The following is a 17988-nucleotide window of genomic DNA, read 5'->3' on the forward strand; positions in this document are numbered from 1 at the left end:
GCCATATTGCCTTGCCATTCTTGCTGCCGTAACTACCTTGGTCGACAACGTGGGGGTAACAACGGTAGCGGTCGTGGTCGTGTGTGTGTGTTTAGGTCGTTCCTGTCTGTGTACTGGTCGTTTCTGTCTGTCTGTGTAGTGGTCGTCCCTGTCTGTAGGAGGTCTGTCTGTGTAGTGGTCGTCTCTGTCTGTAGGTCTGTCTGTGTAGGTCGTCCCTGTCTGTTGGGGTCTGTCTGTGTAGTGGTCGTCCCTGTCTGTAGGGGGTGCGTGGTGGTGGGTCTTGGCTGGGGTCGTTTCTGGTGAAGGGGTGACCTCCACGATAGTGTAATGCTGCAGGCTGCTGCTACTGCTGTACATGATTACTTTTCTGCGTTAGAGTGAGGTTGCACTATAGAAGTCCTTGTATACAGTGATTGTCTGCTGCTACTGTGCACATCACTCTGCTGCGGTAGTCTGTTGTTTCAGAGCAGAAAACCTACATTGCTGCGGTGGTCTGCTTGTGGTGGTGGTGGTGGTGTAGAGACCACACATCCTGTGTTTCGGAAGGTGTGTGTGTGTGTGTGTGTGGCCGGCCGTGTCTGTGTGGCCGTCAGTGTCTGTGTGGCCGTGTCTGTGGCCGTCAGTGTCTGTGTGGCCGGCCGTGTCTGTGTGGCCGGCCGTGTCTGTGTGGCCGTCAGTGTCTGTGTGGCCGTCCGTGTCTGTGTGGCCGTGCGGTTTACCTGGTCTAGGGGAGCACATTTCTGTTTACGACCCGACCAGATCACTTTGTCCATTCAATCGTACACGCTTCCATTCACCTGTATCCGCTGTCGACCTCACCCACCGCGTTTACGGCCTGGTCACTCCGTTCCGCCTCGATTTCCAACCTGGGAACAGAGAAATACAGGGCGCGATGCTGTTTTGTTTACACGTTCCCTCCCTGTGATCTGTTGACGATGTGGGACGCAGGACTAACATTAATCCACCTGAGAGCCTCGCCGTCTGTTTATTACTGTCAACACGACTATCTGGATTCTTAGGTTGTATGTGTTGTGCTATTATTTCTGACTCGTAACTCAATAGTAGGTCGTAGATATAGATGTTTTGTGTGTGTGTGTGTGTGTGTGTGTGTGTGTGTGTGTGTGTGTGTGTGTGTGTGTGTGTGTGTGTGTGTGTGTGTGTGTGTGTGTGTGTGTGTGTGTGTGTGTGTGTGTCCATAAGTTAAAGTTTGAAGTATCTACCTATAGTTGTTGTCATGACTGTTGACTGTAGTGGTGTGGGGAGAAGGCACAGGTAACCAGGTAGTGTGAGAAGGCACAGGTAACCAGGTAGTGGGGAAGACAGAAACCAGGTTGTGTGGGGAAGACACAGGAAACGCAGTGTGGAGAACAGGGTAACCAGGTGTCTTACTAGTGACCTGGCAGGGAGTGAAGGAAGGGGGAGAGGGACGGGAGGAGAGTTAAGCATTACGGTAGATATAAGAAGTTGTCAAGGTTCTTCCTCAGTAACTCAGGACAGGACCCGAGCGGGAGGGGTGGGGAGGGAGGTGATGGCGGGGGAGAGGTGAGAGAGACAGAAAGTAGTCGGCAGGTTTTTTTCTTTCTTTTTTTTTTAATGAATTTCGACTTTTTATTTTCCTTCTTGAGTTGGTAGCGTTTGTTGTATCGTCACTGTATTGTTGTATCGTCATCACCTCCCTCCTCCCTCAATGACTAAACGTATCTGCAGGTAAACTAATGACGGTGCAGGAGGGAGATTAAGAACACCTTCAGGTACTCGAGAGAAGGAAATGTTTACTTTTATCTTCGTTGCTTGTGTTAATTATTTACCGACAGCTACATACGATACCTGAACGTGGACAGGTGTGCTAATGGGAAGGAGGGAAGACAGGTAGACGAGCATTGTGTGTGTGTGCGTGTGTGTGCGTGCGGGTAGTGTTTAGGGGTCTTGTTGTTGTGGTCCCGTGTGAATCAACTGGTAGATGATGTTGTTCAGGTCACACACACACACACACACACACGTGGTATAACCCGCTTGGTACGTCAGCTTTACCACCAAGGTTCCGGTCTCTCGTGGCTCGTGTTTCAGTAGAGGATTAATTCTAACTTGTTTTGTTTCCCAGTCTTGACAATCGATATGAGACCATCACTCATACACAACAACAAAAAATGACGACGTGGTTAGTTAGTGTGAGTGAACTTGAATCACCTGAAGATTAGACAACCCCACCTTATTTCACCTGTTGATTAACCACCGTGACATTAACTTAACCAAACTTAACTAACCTAACCTAACACCCCAGGTAGCAATAGGGTGTTTGATCATCAGGTGACTCGAGGCGCCTACAAACTTGAAATGATCCGTGAAATGTTTATCATTCCAAACCAAACGACCCAATTCAACCTTAATTTTTTCCAAACAATTTATAAAATAATTCTTCTTTAATAGTTTATGATCAGGTATAACACTCTAACATTATCATCACCTGTACGAGTAATTACGAAGATAAGATATACAGATGAATGAAGATAAATTTGTGCTCGTTGGTGTAAAGATCAAACGAAGGAGTAATTAAAAGAATACAATAATAAAGAAGAGAATTACAGTCAAGAGGAGAACTGTGGGACGTCTCCTCTGGCCCAGACATCTTACAGGACACCACACTCGAGGTCGCCCTCCCTCACGTCCCACCACCGCAGGACTTTATGACATAACACCAGGAGACGAAGGGACTTTGGGGACCTTCTGTCTGTCTCTTGGCCTGGAATTTCTGTACTCTCTGGCTGACGGGTCTTGACGTTTCTGTCCATGTTGTAGCTGACGCCTCTTGAAGCTGACACTGGAAGTTTTTCTCCACGGTAAGCTCATGACGTCCTCTCAAGCTTTCAGCCTCTCTGACGGTCACTGAACCTTAGTCAGAGCTCTATTGCTGACGCCCACTACATCTATAGTACCTGCTACTGACGCCCACTACATCTATAGTACCTGCTACTGACGCCCACTACATCTATAGTACCTGCTACTGACGCCCACTACATCTATAGTACCTGCTACTGACGCCCATCATCTACCTGTTATTGACGCCCACTGCATCTACAGTACCTGTTACTGACGCCCACTGCATTTACAGTACCTGCTACTGACGCCCACAAATATCTACAGTACCTGTTATTGACGCCCACAACATCTACAGTACCTGTTATTGACGCCCACTGCATCTGTGAGCGCCTCCTACTAACACCCACTACAGTACATCTACAAACCTACTTTTAACTGCTGGGTGTACTTCCTAGTGAAGATTTATCGCCAGCTCCAGGCGCCACTAAAGTTGATCTGGTAGCGGCCACGTGAGGACGACCCCCAACACAGGTGAGCCACCCACGCCCCCTCCGCTGACTCAGTTCCTTCTCAGGTGACGTGTCTACTGCTCGCTCGCGCGCGCTTGTGTGTGTGTGTGTGTGTGTGTGTGTGTGTGTGTGTGTGTGTGTGTACACAACATATGTGAGGAGTATAATACCTTAATCCTTAGTAGTGTTTATTTCCTGTTTTTATTCTTAAATCTCTGTACCTGTATTGATGCCTGTACTGTACCTGTATCTCAGAGTAGTTTCACTCACTAAGTCTTAGTCAGCTCCTCCGTTCACGACCCCGAGATTCAGACTTGTGAAGCCGAAGCATTTATGGACAGAATAATGTCTACTGCTTCGGGTTCACGAGTCTGAATCTTGGGGATCGTGGTTCAGGAGGAGAAGGAAGGACCTTAGTTGATGCCTGTACTGTACCTGTATTGATGCCTGTACTGTACCTGTATTGATAATGTCTATATTGTACCTGTACCTGCATTGATGCCTATACTGTATCTGTATTGATGCCTATACTGTACCTGTACCTTTGCATTCTGTGTGCATAAGACCATGTGATAGTACTGTAGTCCATTTCATTGATCCCTCGTTATATTTGTCTACTGTAATCCTTTTGTTAACCTTCACCCGCGTCTGTATTTTGGCGTTTCTATTCTAATTATTGATGCGAAATTAAAAAGATCTCCAGCCTGGGTAGAAGGCGAGCAAACGTTCCTCTGACGAAGCTTCACTATCCATGATGGGGAGGAGAGAACGCCAGACGCTGTTGTTTGGTGTGTTGGCGCTGTGTCTCTGCCATCTCACGAGAACGCACCAAGCTGGCCCACCTAATCTATACGTCACGAGGATGGCGGGTAAAATGTCGCCAAAAGTATACAGAGACTCTACCATATACCGTCCTCCTGACCCTGGTGTGTGACGCGTAAACATACAGGGTGACCCAAAAGTTTGTGTTTGTAAATATAGACGAGGAGTGAAACCTGAAACCACGTTCCGTACGCCAGTGTGGGAGGTGTGGGAGGTGAGGTAATTTGGAACGTTTGTTGAAATAAAAGTAAATATTGAATAGTTTCCTCTTAAGTGGTCTAAGTCCCTCAACTCGATGCCATAAGAGGCACTTGGGTGTCCTTATTGAGGGCCACAGTTGTGGGGATCAGTGACTCAGCTGTTGTGTTTGGTTGTTGGTTATTGTGGTTGTGTTGGTTAAAGATGATGAAAATAATAACATAAAAATAACAACAACTACTGCCACCATTACTATTACAACCACTCCTATAAATACTACAACTGAAGATTTATTGGTAATAGTAGTGACAGTAGTAGTAGTGGTAGTAATAATAATATTGGTATTAATAATATAAAGAGTAGCAGTAGTAGTTAGTGGTGGTGGTGGTTGTTGTTTTTATTGTTGTTGTTGACGCCACAAGATTGAATTAATAGCAAATGATCATAAGAACCTTTCAGAAGACCCGCACTTTTCCTGTCTACTACCCACACACACACACACACACACACACACACACACACACACACCACACCACACACACACACACACACACACACACACACACTCACTCACACACACACACACACACACACACACACACACCACTCAACACACACACACACACACACACACACACACACACACACACACACACACACACAAGAGAAGGAGGGTGCGTGTCGAGGAATAGAAAATTGTTGAAGGCAAATGACTGCTGGTTCCTGGGGGTGGGTGAGGAGGTCCAGCCTGGTGTGTGGTGGGTGAGGAGGGTCTAGCCTGGTGTGTGGTGGGGAGGGAGGCCCAGTCTGGTGTGTGTGGTGGGGGGAGGGAGGTCTAGCCTGGTGTGTGTGGTGGGGTGAGGAGGGTCTAGTCTGGTGTGGTGGGGGAGGGAGGGTCTAGTCTGGTGTGGTGGGGTGAGGGAGGTCTAGCCTGGTGTGTGGTAGGAGGGTCTAGCCTGGTGTGTGGTGGGGAGGGAGGGTCTAGTCTGGTGTGTGTGGTGGGGGAGGGAGGGTCTAGCCTGGTGTGTGGTGGGGGAGGGAGGGTCTAGTCTGGTGTGTGGTGGGGAGGGAGGGTCTAGCCTGGTGTGTGGTGGGGGGTGAGGGAGGGTCTAGCCTGGTGTGTGGTGGTGAGGGAGAGGTCTGGTCTGGTGTGTGGTGGGGGAGGGAGGGTCTAGTCTGGTGTGTGGTAGGGGTGAGGGAGAGTCTAGTCTGGTGTGGTAGGGGAGTGAGGTCTAGCCTGGGTGTGGTGGGGTGAGGGAGAGTCTAGTCTGGTGTGTGGTGGTGAGGGAGGGTCTAGTCTGGTGTGTGGTAGGGGTGAGGGAGAGTCTAGTCTGGTGTGTGGGTGGGGTGAGGGAGGGTCTAGTCTGGTGTGTGGTGGGGGAGGGAGGGTCTAGCCTGGTGTGTGGTGGGGAGGGAGGGTCTAGCCTGGTGTGTGGTGGGGTGAGGGAGGGTCTAGCCTGGTGTGTGGTGGGGTGAGGGAGGGTCTAGCCTGGTGTGTGGTGGGGAGGGAGGGTCTAGCCTGGGTGTGGTGGGGGTGAGGGAGGGTCTAGCCTGGTGTGTGGTGGGGTGAGGGAGGGTCTAGCCTGTGTGTGTAGGGGTGAGGAGAGTCTAGTCTGTGTGGTGGGGAGGGAGGGTCTAGTCTGGTGTGTGGTGGGGTGAGGGAGGTCTAGTCTGGTGTGTGTGGTAGGGGTGAGGGAGGGTCTAGTCTGGTGTGTGTGGTGGGGTGAGGAGGGTCTAGCCTGGTGTGTGTGGTAGGTGAGGAGGGCTCCAGCCTGGTGTGTGGTGGGGGTGAGGGAGGGTCTAGCCTGGTGTGTGTGGTGGGTGAGGGAGGGTCTAGTCTGGTGTGTGTGGTGGGGGGTGAGGAGGGTCCAGCCTGGTGTGGTGGGGGTGGAGGAGGGTCTAGTCTGGTGTGTGTGGTGGGGGAGGGAGGGTCTAGTCTGGTGTGTGGTGGGGTGAGGGAGGTCTAGTCTGGTGTGTGGTGGGGTGAGGAGGGTCTAGTCTGGTGTGTGTGGTGGGGTGAGGGAGGGTCTAGCCTGGTGTGTGGGGGTGAGGGAGGGTCTAGCCTGGTGTGTGGGTGGGGGGAGGAGGTCTAGCCTGGTGTGTGGTGGGGGGAGGGAGGGTCGCCTGTGTGTGGTGGGGGAGGAGGGTTCAGCCTGGTGTGTGTGTGGGGAGGAGGGGTCTAGCTGGTGTGTGTGGTGGGGGGGAGGAGGGTCTAGCCGTGTGTGGTGGGGGTGAGGGAGGGTCTAGCCTGGTGTGTGTGGTGGGGGTGAGGGAGGGCTCTGGTGTGGTGGGGGGAGGGAGGGTCTAGGTCTGGTGTGTGGGTGGGGAGGAGGGTCTAGCCTGGTGTGTGGTGGGGAGGGAGGTCTAGCCTGGTGTGTGGTGGGGTGAGGAGGGTCCAGCTCTGGTGTGTGGTGGTGGTGGGAGGGTCTAGCCTGGTGTGGTGGTGGGGAGGGAGGGTCTAGCCTGGTGTGGTGGGGGAGGGAGGGTCTAGCCTGTGTGTGGTGGGGGGAGGGAGGGTCTAGCCTGTGTGTGGTGGGGGAGGGAGGGTCTAGGCTGGTGTGTGGTGGGGAGTGGCCTAGTCTGTGTGTGGTGGGGAGGGAGGGCCCAGCCTGGTGTGTGGTGGGGGTGAGGGAGGGTCTAGTCTGGTGGTGGGGTGAGGGAGGGTCTGTCTGGTGTGTGGTGGGTGAGGAGGGTCTAGTCTGGTGTGTGGGGGTGAGGGAGGGTCTAGCTGGTGTGTGTGTGGTGGGGTGAGGGAGGGTCTAGTCTGGTGTGTGTGGTGGGGGAGGGAGGGTCTAGCCTGGTGTGTGTGGTAGGGGTGAGGGGAGGGTCTAGTCTGGTGTGGGGGGGGGAGGGAGGGCCTAGCCTGGTGTGTGGTGGGGTGAGGGAGGGTCCAGCCTGGTGTGTGGTGGGGTGAGGGAGGGTCTAGTCTGGTGTGTGGGGGTGAGGAGGTCTAGTCTGGTGTGTGTGGTGGGGGGTGAGGGAGGTCTAGCCTGGTGTGTGGTAGGGGTGAGGGAGGGTCTAGCCTGTGTGTGGTGGGGGTGAGGGAGGTCAGTCTGGTGTGTGGTGGAGGGAGGGTCTAGCCTGTGTGTGGTGGAGGGAGGTCAGCCTGGTGTGTGGTGGGGGAGGAGGGTCTAGCCTGGTGTGTGGTGGGGGAGGAGGGTCTAGCCTGGTGTGTGGTGGGAGGAGGGTCTAGCCTGGTGTGGTGGTGAGGGGGTCTAGTCTGGTGTGTGGTGGGGTGAGGGAGGGTCTAGTCTGGTGTGTGGTGGGGTGAGGAGGGTCTAGTCTGGGTGTGGTGGGGTGAGGGAGTGGCTCCCTTGGTGTGTGGTGGGGGAGGAGGGTCTAGTCTGTGTGTGGTGGGGAGGGAGGGTCTAGGTCTGGTGTGGTGGGGAGGGAGGGTCTAGCCTGGTGTGTGGTGGGTGAGGGAGGGTCTAGTCTGGTGTGTGGTGGGGGGAGGGAGGGTCTAGCCTGGTGTGTGGTAGGGGTGAGGGGAGGCCTAGTCTGGTGTGGGGGGGGGGGGTGGTGGGTGAGGGAGGGTCTAGTCTGGTGTGTGGTGGGGAGGGGAGGGTCTAGCCTGGTGTGTGGTGTGAGGGAGGTCTAGTCTGTGTGTAGGGGTGAGGGAGGGTCTAGCCTGGTGTGTGTGGTGGGGTGAGGGAGGTCTGTCTGGTGTGTGGTGGGGGGGAGGGTCTAGCCTGGTGTGTGTGGGGGTGAGGGGAGGGTCTAGCCTGTGTGTGGTGGGGTGAGGGTCTAGTCTGTGTGTGTGGTGGTGAGGGAGGGTCTAGCCTGGTGTGTGGTGGGGGTGAGGGGGAGGGTCTAGTCTGGTGTGTGGTGGGGTGAGGGAGTGCCCACCTGTGTGTGTGGTGGGGGTGAGGGAGGTCAGCCTGGTGTGTGGTAGGGGTGAGGGAGGGTCTAGCCTGGTGTGTGGTGGGTGGGGGGTGAGGAGTGGCTAGCCTGGTGTGTGGGTAGGGGTGAGGAGGTCTGAGCCTGGTGTGTGGTGGGTGAGGGAGGGTCAGCCTGGTGTGTGGTGGGGTGAGGGAGGGCCTAGCCTGGTGTGTGTGGTGGGGTGAGGAGTGGCCTAGCCTGGTGTGGTGGGTGAGGAGGGTCCAGTCTGGTGTGTGGTGGGGTGGGGAGTGGTCAGCCTGGGTGTGGTGGGGTGAGGAGGGTCTAGCCTGGTGTGTGTAGGGTGAGGAGAGCTAGCTGGTGTGTGTGTAGGGAGGGTCTAGCCTGGTGTGTGTGTGGGGTGAGGGAGCCTAGCTGGGGTGGGAGTGGTCAGTCTGGTGTGTGGTGGGGTGAGGAGAGCCTGCCTGTGTGTGGGGAGGAGGGGTCAGCCTGGTGTGTAGGAGGAGAGTCTAGCCTGGTGTGTGTGGGTGAGAGGGTTCAGCCTGGTGTGTGGTGGGGGTGAGGGGAGGTTTGCCTGGTGTGTGTGGGGGTGAGGGAGGGTCAGTCTGGTGTGGGGGTGAGGAGGCTAGCCTGGTGGGGGGTGGGGAGGTCTAGCCTGGTGTGGTGGGGTGAGGAGGTTCAGCCTGGTGTGTGGTGGGGTGAGGAGTGGCTCAGCCTGGTGGTAGGGGTGAGGAGGCTCAGCCTGGTGTGTGTGGTGGGGGTGAGGAGTGGCTCAGCCTGGTGGTGGGGGTGAGGTGAGTCTGGGTGTGTGGTGGGGAGGAGGGTCTAGCCTGGTGTGTGTAGGGTGAGGGCTAGTCTGGTGTGGTGTGTGAGGGGTGGGGTGAGGGAGGTCAGCGTGTGTGGTGGGGTGAGGAGGTGTGGAGGGGTTAGCCTGGTGTGGTGGGGTGGGAGGCTCAGTCTGTGTGGTGGGGGTGAGGGAGGGTTTGCCTGGTGTGTGGTAGGGGTGAGGGAGGGCTCAGCCTGGTGTGTGGGGTGAGGAGGTGAGTCTGGTGTGTGTGGTGGGGTGAGGGAGGTTCAGTCTGGTGTGTGTGGTGGGGGTGAGGGGAGGCTCAGCCTGGTGTGTGGTGGGGTGAGGAGGTTGCCTGTGTGTGGTGGGGAGGAGGCTCAGCTCGGTGTGGTGGGTGAGGGAGGGTCTAGCCTGGTGTGTGGTGGGGAGGAGGGTCTAGCCTGGTGTGTGGTAGGGTGAGGAGGGCTCAGTCTGGTGTGTGGTGGGTGAGGGGAGGCTCAGTCTGGTGTGTGGTGGGTGAGGGAGGGCTCAGCCTGGTGTGTGGTGGGGGGAGGGAGTGGCTCAGCCTGGTGTGTGGTGGGTGAGGGAGGGCCTAGTGGTGGTGGGGGAGGGAGGTCAGCCTGGTGTGTGGGTGGGGGAGGAGGTTTCAGCCTGGTGTGTGGTGGGGAGGAGGGCCTAGCCTGGTGTGTGGGGTGAGGAGGGCTAGCCTGGTGTGTGGTGGGGGAGGGAGGGTCAGGCCTGGTGTGTGGTGGGGTGAGGGAGGGTCTAGCCTGGTGTGTGGTGGGGTGAGGGAGGTCTCAGCCTGGTGTGTGTGGTGGGGGTGAGGGTGGCTAGTCTGGTGGTGGGGGTGAGGGAGGGCTGCCTGGTGGTGGAGGGTTTAGCCTGGTGTGTGGTAGGGTGAGGGAGTGGCTCAGCCTGGTGTGTGTGTGGTGGGGGGAGGGAGGGTCTAGCCTGGTGTGTGCAGGGGGGTGGTCTGGGTGGGGGTGAGGGAGGTCTAGCCTGGTGTGTGGTGGGGGAGGGAGGGCTCAGCCTGGTGTGTGGTAGGGTGAGGGGAGGTCTAGCCTGGTGTGTGGTGGGGGGAGGAGGGTCTAGCCTGGTGTGTGTGGTGGGGAGGAGTGGCTCAGCCTGGTGTGTGGTGGGGAGGAGGGCCTAGCCTGGTGTGTGGGGGTGAGGAGGGCTAGTCTGGTGTGTGGGGGTGAGGGGAGGGCTCAGCCTGGTGTGTGGGGGGAGGGAGGGTCTAGCCTGGTGTGTGGTAGGGGTGAGGGAGGGCCTAGCCTGGTGTGTGGTGGGGGTGAGGGGAGGCTCAGCCTGGTGTGTGGTGGGGAGGGAGTGGCTCAGCCTGTGTGTGGTGGGGGGAAGGGAGGGTCTAGCCTGGTGTGTGGTGGGGGTGGAGGGAGGGTCTAGCCTGGGGGTGGGAGGGCCGCCTGGTGTGTGGTGGGAGGAGTGGGCAGTGGTGGAGAGGAGGGTCTAGCCTGGTGTGTGTGGTGGGGGAGGGAGGGTCTAGGCCTGGTGTGTGTGGTGGGGTGAGGAGGCTCAGCCTGGTGTGTGTGGGTGGGGAGGAGGCCTAGTCTGTGTGGTGGGGGGTGAGGGAGGCTCAGGCCTGGTGTGTGGTGGGGAGGGAGGCTCAGGCCTGGTGTGTGGTGGGGGAGGAGTGGCTCAGCCTGGTGTGTGGTGGGGGTGGGGAGGGCTCAGTCTGTGGTGGGGGTGGGGAGGAGGCTCAGCCTGTGTGGTGGGGAGGGAGGCTCAGCCTGGTGTGGTGGGGGTGAGGGAGGTCTAGGGCCTGGTGGGGGAGGAGGGTTTGCCTGGTGTGGTGGGGTGAGGAGTGGCTCAGCCTGGTGTGTGGTGGGGTGAGGGAGTGGCTCAGCCTGGTGTGGTAGGTGAGGGAGTGGCTCAGCCTGGTGTGGTGGGGTGAGGGAGGCCCAGCCTGGTGTGGTGGGGGGAGGGAGGGTCTCAGCCTGGTGTGTGGTGGGGGAGGGATGTCTCAGTGTGTGGTGGGTGAGGAGGGCCAGTGTGGTGGTGGGTGAGGGAGGGTTCAGCCTGGTGTGTGTGTGGTGGGGTGGGGAGGAGTGGCTCAGCCTGTGTGGTGGGGTGAGGGAGTGGCTCAGCCTGGTGTGTGGTGGGGGAGGGAGGCTCAGCCTGGTGTGTGGTGGGGTGAGGAGGTCCAGCCTGGTGTGTGTGGTGGGGGAGGGAGGCTCAGCCTGGTGTGTGGTGGGGTGAGGAGTGGCTCAGCCTGGTGTGGTGGGGTGAGGAGGCTCAGCCTGGTGTGTGGTAGGGGTGAGGGGAGGGCTCAGCCTGTGTGTGGTGGGGTGAGGAGGCTCAGCCTGGTGTGTGGTAGGGGGGGAGGGCTCAGCCTGGTGTGTGGTAGGGGTGAGGGAGGGTTCAGCCTGGTGGTAGGGGTGAGGGGAGGTCTAGCCTGGTGTGTGTGGTGGGGTGAGGAGGGTCTAGCCTGGTGGTGGTGGGGTGAGGAGGGCTCAGCCTGGTGTGTGTGGGTGGGGGTGAGGGAGGGTTCAGCCTGGTGTGTGGTGGGGTGAGGAGTGGCTCAGCCTGGTGTGTGTGGGTAGGGGTGAGGAGTGGCTCAGCCTGGTGTGGTAGGTGAGGGAGGCTCAGCCTGTGGGGGTAGGGAGGAGTGTGGGTAGGGGTGAGGAGGTCAGCCTGGTGTGGTAGTAGGGAGAGTTCAGCTGGTGTGGGTGAGGAGTGGCCCAGCCTGGTGGTGGGTGAGGAGGCCTAGCCTGTGTGGTGAGAGGGTTCAGCTGGTGTGGGGGGTGAGGAGTGGCCTAGCTGGTGTGTGTGGTAGGGGTGAGGGAGGTCTGCCTGGTGTGTGGTAGGGGTGAGGGAGTGGCTCAGCCTGGTGTGTGTGGGGAGGGAGGGCCAGCCTGGTGTTGGTGGTGGGGTGAGGAGGGTCTAGTCTGGTGTGTGTGGTAGGGTGAGGAGGCTAGTCTGGTGTGGTGGGGGTGAGGGGTGGTCTACCTGGTGTGTGGTAGGGTGAGGAGGGCTAGCCTGGTGTGTGGTGGGGTGAGGAGGGTTTGCCTGGTGTGTGTGGGGGAGGGGAGGGGCTCAGCCTGGTGTGTGGTAGGTGAGGAGGCTCAGCCTGGTGTGGTAGGGTGAGGAGGGTCTAGCTGGTGTGTGGTGGGGGTGAGGGAGTGGCTCAGCCTGGTGTGTGGTAGGGGTGAGGGAGGGCTCAGCCTGGGTGTGTGGTAGGGGTGAGGGGAGTGGCTAGCCTGGTGTGTGGTAGGGGTGAGGAGGGCCTAGTCTGGTGTGTGGTAGGGGTGAGGGGAGGGTCTATCTGGTGTGTGGTGGGGGTGAGGAGGGTTCAGCCTGGTGTGTGTGGTTGGGGGTAACTGTTGCGGCCTTGTGGGTGATTTTGGGAGGTTATGTGGTTGGTTAGGTGCGTGTGTGTGTGTGCTGCTTGCCTGTCTGTACCCCCTCCTTCACCCCACTATTCACCTCACACCTCCAACACCCTACTATGTCCGGTCTGTTATTGTCTAACATTGCGTTTTTGTGCTTACCTGTGTTTCGTTATTGTTTTTTCTATCTGTTTTTAGAGTTTTGAACTGAGGAGGTCAACTGGGGGAGGGGGGAGGTTGCCTGTTCTTTTTGTGGTTTTGCCTGCTCGTTCTTCCTGATATTTGTTTGTCTGGTTGACTGTTTGTTCGTGTGCTGAGTATTTTTCCATCTGCTCATCTGTTTATCTGCCTCTGACATTACCAGCCTGTTCGTCTGGATTACTGTCTCACCCGTGTATTCGTTCACCCGTGTATCTGCTCACCTGTGTATCCGCCCACCGTGTATTCATCTACCGTGTATCTGCTCATGGTCCTGTTTGCTTGTACTTCCACCTGAACATGTTGGCGGCGATGTGACATTTTAATACATTACCGACTATGGACCAGGGGAGAAGGGGTGATGCCTTTATAAAGTCGTGATTTGGACGATGGGATTGCACTACCTGGGTTTTGTGTTCTATCGGGGGTGTTAATCTAGTGAATGGAATCGCTGTTCTGTGGTTGTGGGTTGTATGTATGTATGTATGTATGTATGTATGTATGTATGTATGTATGTATGTATGTATGTATGTATGGTATGGTTGGTTGTATGTATGTAAAGTATCATCGTTGTTATTATTGGTCTCCTGTTGTTGAGGTGTAGTGTGTGTGTTCATGTGTGGTGTGGGGTGTGGTTGGGTGGGTGTGGGGTGTTCAAACAAACAAACAAACAAAACAATATGATAACAGTAAACTGTGAAGTGATTTAAACCATGGATGGGAGGGGGAAGAGGAGGGAGGCGGGGGGAGGGAGGGGCGAGGGGGGGGGAGGGGGGTGACCTGATGTATATAGAGTGTGTGTCGAATATGTTGGGAGAGGTGGATACAAGGGTGGGTAGATAGATAGAGACTGGATAGATAGAAAGACTGAAATATATAGACAAAGGTAGACTGGCAAGGGATGGTGAGAATGATAGACTGACAGACTGACAGAGACAGCTTAAAATGACAGAGGTACATAAAGGACAGAGAGACAGACAGATAAGAAGACGGAAACATGCAAACTGAGACAAAATAAAATAGATTGACACACACACATCATCACCATCACACACACACACACACATTAAGCAACAGGCAGACAGACAGACACAGTGACGAAAATCATAATAAACTAGACGAGAGGACCAGTAAAAGAGACAGGTGGTGTGAGTCAGACGGTATTGGCTCACTGTCCACTACCACCAGCTGCCCGTCCGTCTGTCTGTGTTTGTTGCTGCCACATATGGCAACACATAAAATGATTACTGGTTACTGCGATCATTGTATCTGGTGTGTGGGGGAGGTCATTGTGTGTACAGCTGTTGGGATGAGTGTAGTGTGTCGGTGGGGGAGGTGGGAGGTGGTGTCGGTGGGGGAGGTGGTGTGTCGGTGGGGGAGGTGTGTGTCGGTGGGGGAGGTGGTGGGTTGGTGGGGGGAGGTGGTGTGTCGGTGGGGGGAGGTGGTGTGTCGGTGGGGAGGTGGTGTGTCGGTGGGGAGGTGGTGTGTCGGTGTGGGGGAGGTGTGTGTGGTGAGGGAGGTGGTGTGTCGGTGGGGGAGAGGTGGTGTGGAGGGGAGGTGGTGTGTCGGTGGAGGGAGGTGTGTGTCGGTGGGGAGGTGGGGGGGGAGGTGGGTCGGTGGGGGGGAGGTGGTGTGTCGGTGGGGGAGGTGGTGTGTCGGTGGGGGGAGGTGGTGTGTCGGTGGGGGGAGGTGGTGTGTGGTGGGGAGGTGGTGTGTCGGTGGGGGAGGTGGTGTGGTGGGGGAGGTGGTGTGTGGGTGGGGGCTGGTGGTGTCACGTGAGGAAGAGCAGGGTAATAATATGCCTGTGTGTGTAGTATATATCATATTCTGTGATTTGTGTGTACCTGGTCATCTGGATAATGTATACACACACACACACACACATATATATATATATATATATATATATATATATATATATTATATAGATTAGCCCACCCGGGCACAGGTCAGTGACCCACATTAGGGCCTGGGGGGCGAAAATGTAATAATAATAATTCATATTAAATAAAATTTATAATAAAAAATACAAAATTAAAAATAAAATGATAATAATTCATAGTAAATAAAATTTATAATTCAAAAGACATAATAAATGAGGCAGAAAGTCAGATCAGCAACCTGGGACTTGGTCACTTTGGGATGCCATATGGCAGCAGGGTCTACTTAGACAACACATAAGGCTTCCAATATCTCATCACCATAACCAAAATCAGTACATTAATAAAGACTTTTATGTCTGTCTGTCTGTCTGTCTCCCCATCTATCTATCTGTGGTCGCCTGTCTGTATTTGTCTGTCTATCCCTCTTTGATCCTCTCTCTAATTATCTACGTCCGTCTATCGACCTTTTTTTCTATGTGGAGAATAACGTTAATTAATCCCACAGAGTAATCAATATCGCCTCCATAACCACTACCGGATGCTGGAGATCTCATCTTCCTCACTATTGATTTTAATCCAACATCCCTTGTTTTATCTGACGGACGCGGCGCTGTGTTGGGGACTGGACACGCTCACCTCATGTCAATGTCTGCTATATGACAACTCAAGGTTTACGAAATGGCGGCTGGTAATACTGGTCTCTAGGAATGTATTGTAAATTAAGCTAACTCACTAACGCAGGAGGGTTCATAACAAAAGGTATACAATATGGCAGTGGTAAAGGTTGGCTCTAACAAGAAAGAAAGCTGCACGTACTTGTGAAATAATGTTCACTGCCAGGCCTACCACCCACTGCGGTTACGCTCCTTAACGGGTATTTTGTGGGCTCGGAGCCAAGGGTAATCTGTGGTCTTATTGGAAATCCATTTTTCATTACCTGTTATTGGGTCAAGACGCACACTGTGGCACTGGCCCTGACCTACGGCCTCGGGTGGTCAGGTCATCATCAGTGAAGGTCAGGTCATCACAGGTTATCCTTTACAAAGAACACAGAAACGAAAGATAAAATATAAACATGGCTGAGCCAGGAGAGCCTGGATGCTCTGACATGCTACAGGGTTTTAAATCGGGTCAGAGAGTAAGTGGTGAGTGTATAAGATGACAGTTTCGGTCATCTTAGGTTGTGAGTGAGTCAGTGTTACTCACCCATCTCTAGTACCTGGGAGGGGACTCTCTTGTTCCCTTCACCCTCCCTCCACACACACACACACACACACACACACACACACACACACACACACACACACACACACACACCATCCGTGAAGGTCAGGTTCATTACTGTAAATGTTTATTACACATTGATGGTCTGGTTATGGGTTTCATATTGGAAAACGATGACACTTGTATGACGCTTGATGGTTGAGGGCAGGAGGAGGGGAAGGGGATGGAGGGCAGGAGGAGGTGTGGGAGGGGGAGGGAGGGCAGGGAGGAGGTGGAGGCAGGCGGGGATGGAGGGCGGAGGAGGTGGAGGCAGGTGAAGGGCAGGTGGGAGGGCAAGGGGGTGAAGGGCAGGCGGGGGTGAGGCAGGCGGGGGTGAAGGGCAGGAGGAGGTGGAGGGCAGGCGGTGAGGCAGGCGGGGGTGAAGGGCAGGCGGGGGTGAGGGTAGGCGGGGGTGAAGGGCAGGCGGGGGTGGAGGGCAGGCGGGGTGAAGGGCAGGCGGGGGTGAGCAGAAAGGAGGTGGTGGTAGCCGCGCTACTCCCCAGTATGTTAGAGTGTTGTGGAGGGAAAAGGAGAGTAATTGGAACGAGTGAAGGAGAGGACTGGGGGGGCAGGAGGAGGTGGAGGCAGGCGGGGGTGGAGGCAGGCGGGGGTGGAGGGCAGGCGGGGGTGTGGAGGCAGGCGGGGGGTGAAGGGCAGGCGGGGGTGGGGCAGGCGGGGGTGAAGGGCAGGCGGGGGGTGAAGGGCAGGCGGGGGTGGAGGGCAGGCGGGGGTGGAGGGCAGGCAGGGGTGAAGGGCAGGAGGAGGTGGAGGCAGGCGGGGGTGAAGGGCAGGCGGGGTGAAGGGGCAGGCGGGGGTGGAAGGCAAGAGGTGGTGGTGGCCGCCTTCCTCCCTGCTGTGTGTTGGAGGGTGTTGTGGGGAGGGAAAGGAAGGAGAGTAAATGGTGGAGATGAGGTGAAGGAGGGGGACTGGGGGGATATGACGAAGAAACAGGAAGAAGGAGTAAAACAAGGGAAAGACAGAAGAGAAAGGTAGAAGAGGAGCAGAAGGAAGGTGTGAGAAAGAGGAAGGGGTGAAGAGGAGAAAGGAGGGAGGCGAGGAGAGGAGGGAAGGGTGGTGAGGAGGAGAGCAAATGTGTGGGAGGGGGAGGAGGGGTAAGGAGGAAGATTATCCTTGAACTATGAGGAACAAACACTCATACTTTATAAATATTCCCTGAGTCACAGCCTTCACGACAAACACTCTCTCTCTCTCTCTCTCTCTCTCTCTCACTGTTGCGAGGAAGCCGCAGAGTCCGGTTCAGTGGCCGAGAGGGCGATGCAGGACCATCTGGCCGGCGGGTGAGCAAGTTTTCCGGGGTCCAGGGTGCTGCCAGGGGCCCTTGGTGGTGGTCCAGGGTGCTGCCAGGGGTTCTTGGTGGTGGTCCAGGGTGCTGCCAGGGGCCCTTGGTGGTGGTCAGGGTGCTGCCAGGGGCCTTGGTGGTGGTCCAGGGTGCTGCCAGGGGCCTTGGTGGTGGTCAGGGTGCTGCCAGGGGCGTGGTGGTCAGGGTGCTGCCAGGGGCGGTGGTGGTCAGGGTGCTGCCAGGGTTCTTGGTGGTGGTCCAGGGTGCTACCAGGGGCCCTTGGTGGACCAGGGTGCTGCCAGGGTTCTTGGTGGTGGTGGTCAGGGTGCTACCAGGGGCCCTTGGTGGATCAGGGTGCCAGGGCCCTTGGTGGTGGTCCAGGGTGCTGCAGGGGATCCTCGACCGTCGTCTTTACCGCTTAGAGCCTTAGACGACAAGTGACAGTCACGCTTTAGGGAACCATAAGAAAATACGGATCACACTAACCTAACCTAAGCCCCAGGTTAGGTTAGGGTGTTTAATCATCAGTTAACATAATCTTCAGATGATCCTTCAGTTAACCCAATGCCTGCCTCTCCTGACCTTGCTGATCCTGTTAATCGTGAGGGATGGATAAAGACTAACAGAGATACAAAGACAAATAAATAAAAACTGATAGATTAATACACAAACACATACAGTTTAATGGATAAAAGGGAGAGAGGCCAGGTAGGCGTATGTGTTTACCTGCAGAAGGCCAGGTAGGTGTATGTGTTTACCTGCAGAAGGCCAGGTAGGCGTATGTGTTTACCTGCAGAAGGCCAGGTAGGCGTATGTGTTTACCTGCAGAAGGCCAGGTAGGTGTTGCTGGTTCTCCCTCGACGTAAAAACCCGGCCGGGTCATAAACCTCTTCTGGCACCCTGTTGATAAACAAACCCGGGCCAGTCATGTGTTACTGCCACCACTACTGCTACCACTGCCACCACTACTGTCATCACTACCACCATTGACACTACTACCACCACCACTACGGCATGTCTACTGTCA

At 55.9% G+C, this 17988-nt stretch overlaps 1 protein-coding gene and 1 long non-coding RNA gene across 2 annotated transcripts in view; one reads left to right on the plus strand and one right to left on the minus strand.

Moving 5' to 3' along the window:
* Positions 1-17941, minus strand: part of LOC121857891 (cubilin-like) — a 73901-nt gene extending 55960 nt beyond the window's left edge. The window contains exon 1 of the mRNA XM_042354131.1: positions 17784-17941. Within this exon, the coding sequence (XP_042210065.1) occupies positions 17784-17844 (61 nt within the window). The 5' untranslated portion in view covers positions 17845-17941. The remainder of the gene's footprint in view (positions 1-17783) is intronic.
* Positions 3054-17988, plus strand: part of LOC121857893 — an 87060-nt gene continuing 72125 nt past the window's right edge. Inside the window, exon 1 of the long non-coding RNA XR_006087290.1 lies at positions 3054-3348. This is a non-coding gene — a long non-coding RNA (uncharacterized LOC121857893). The remainder of the gene's footprint in view (positions 3349-17988) is intronic.

The sequence above is a fragment of the Homarus americanus genome, unplaced genomic scaffold, assembly GCF_018991925.1.
Source record: "Homarus americanus isolate GMGI-L3 unplaced genomic scaffold, GMGI_Hamer_2.0 scaffold6354, whole genome shotgun sequence".
NCBI lineage: Eukaryota > Metazoa > Arthropoda > Malacostraca > Decapoda > Nephropidae > Homarus > Homarus americanus.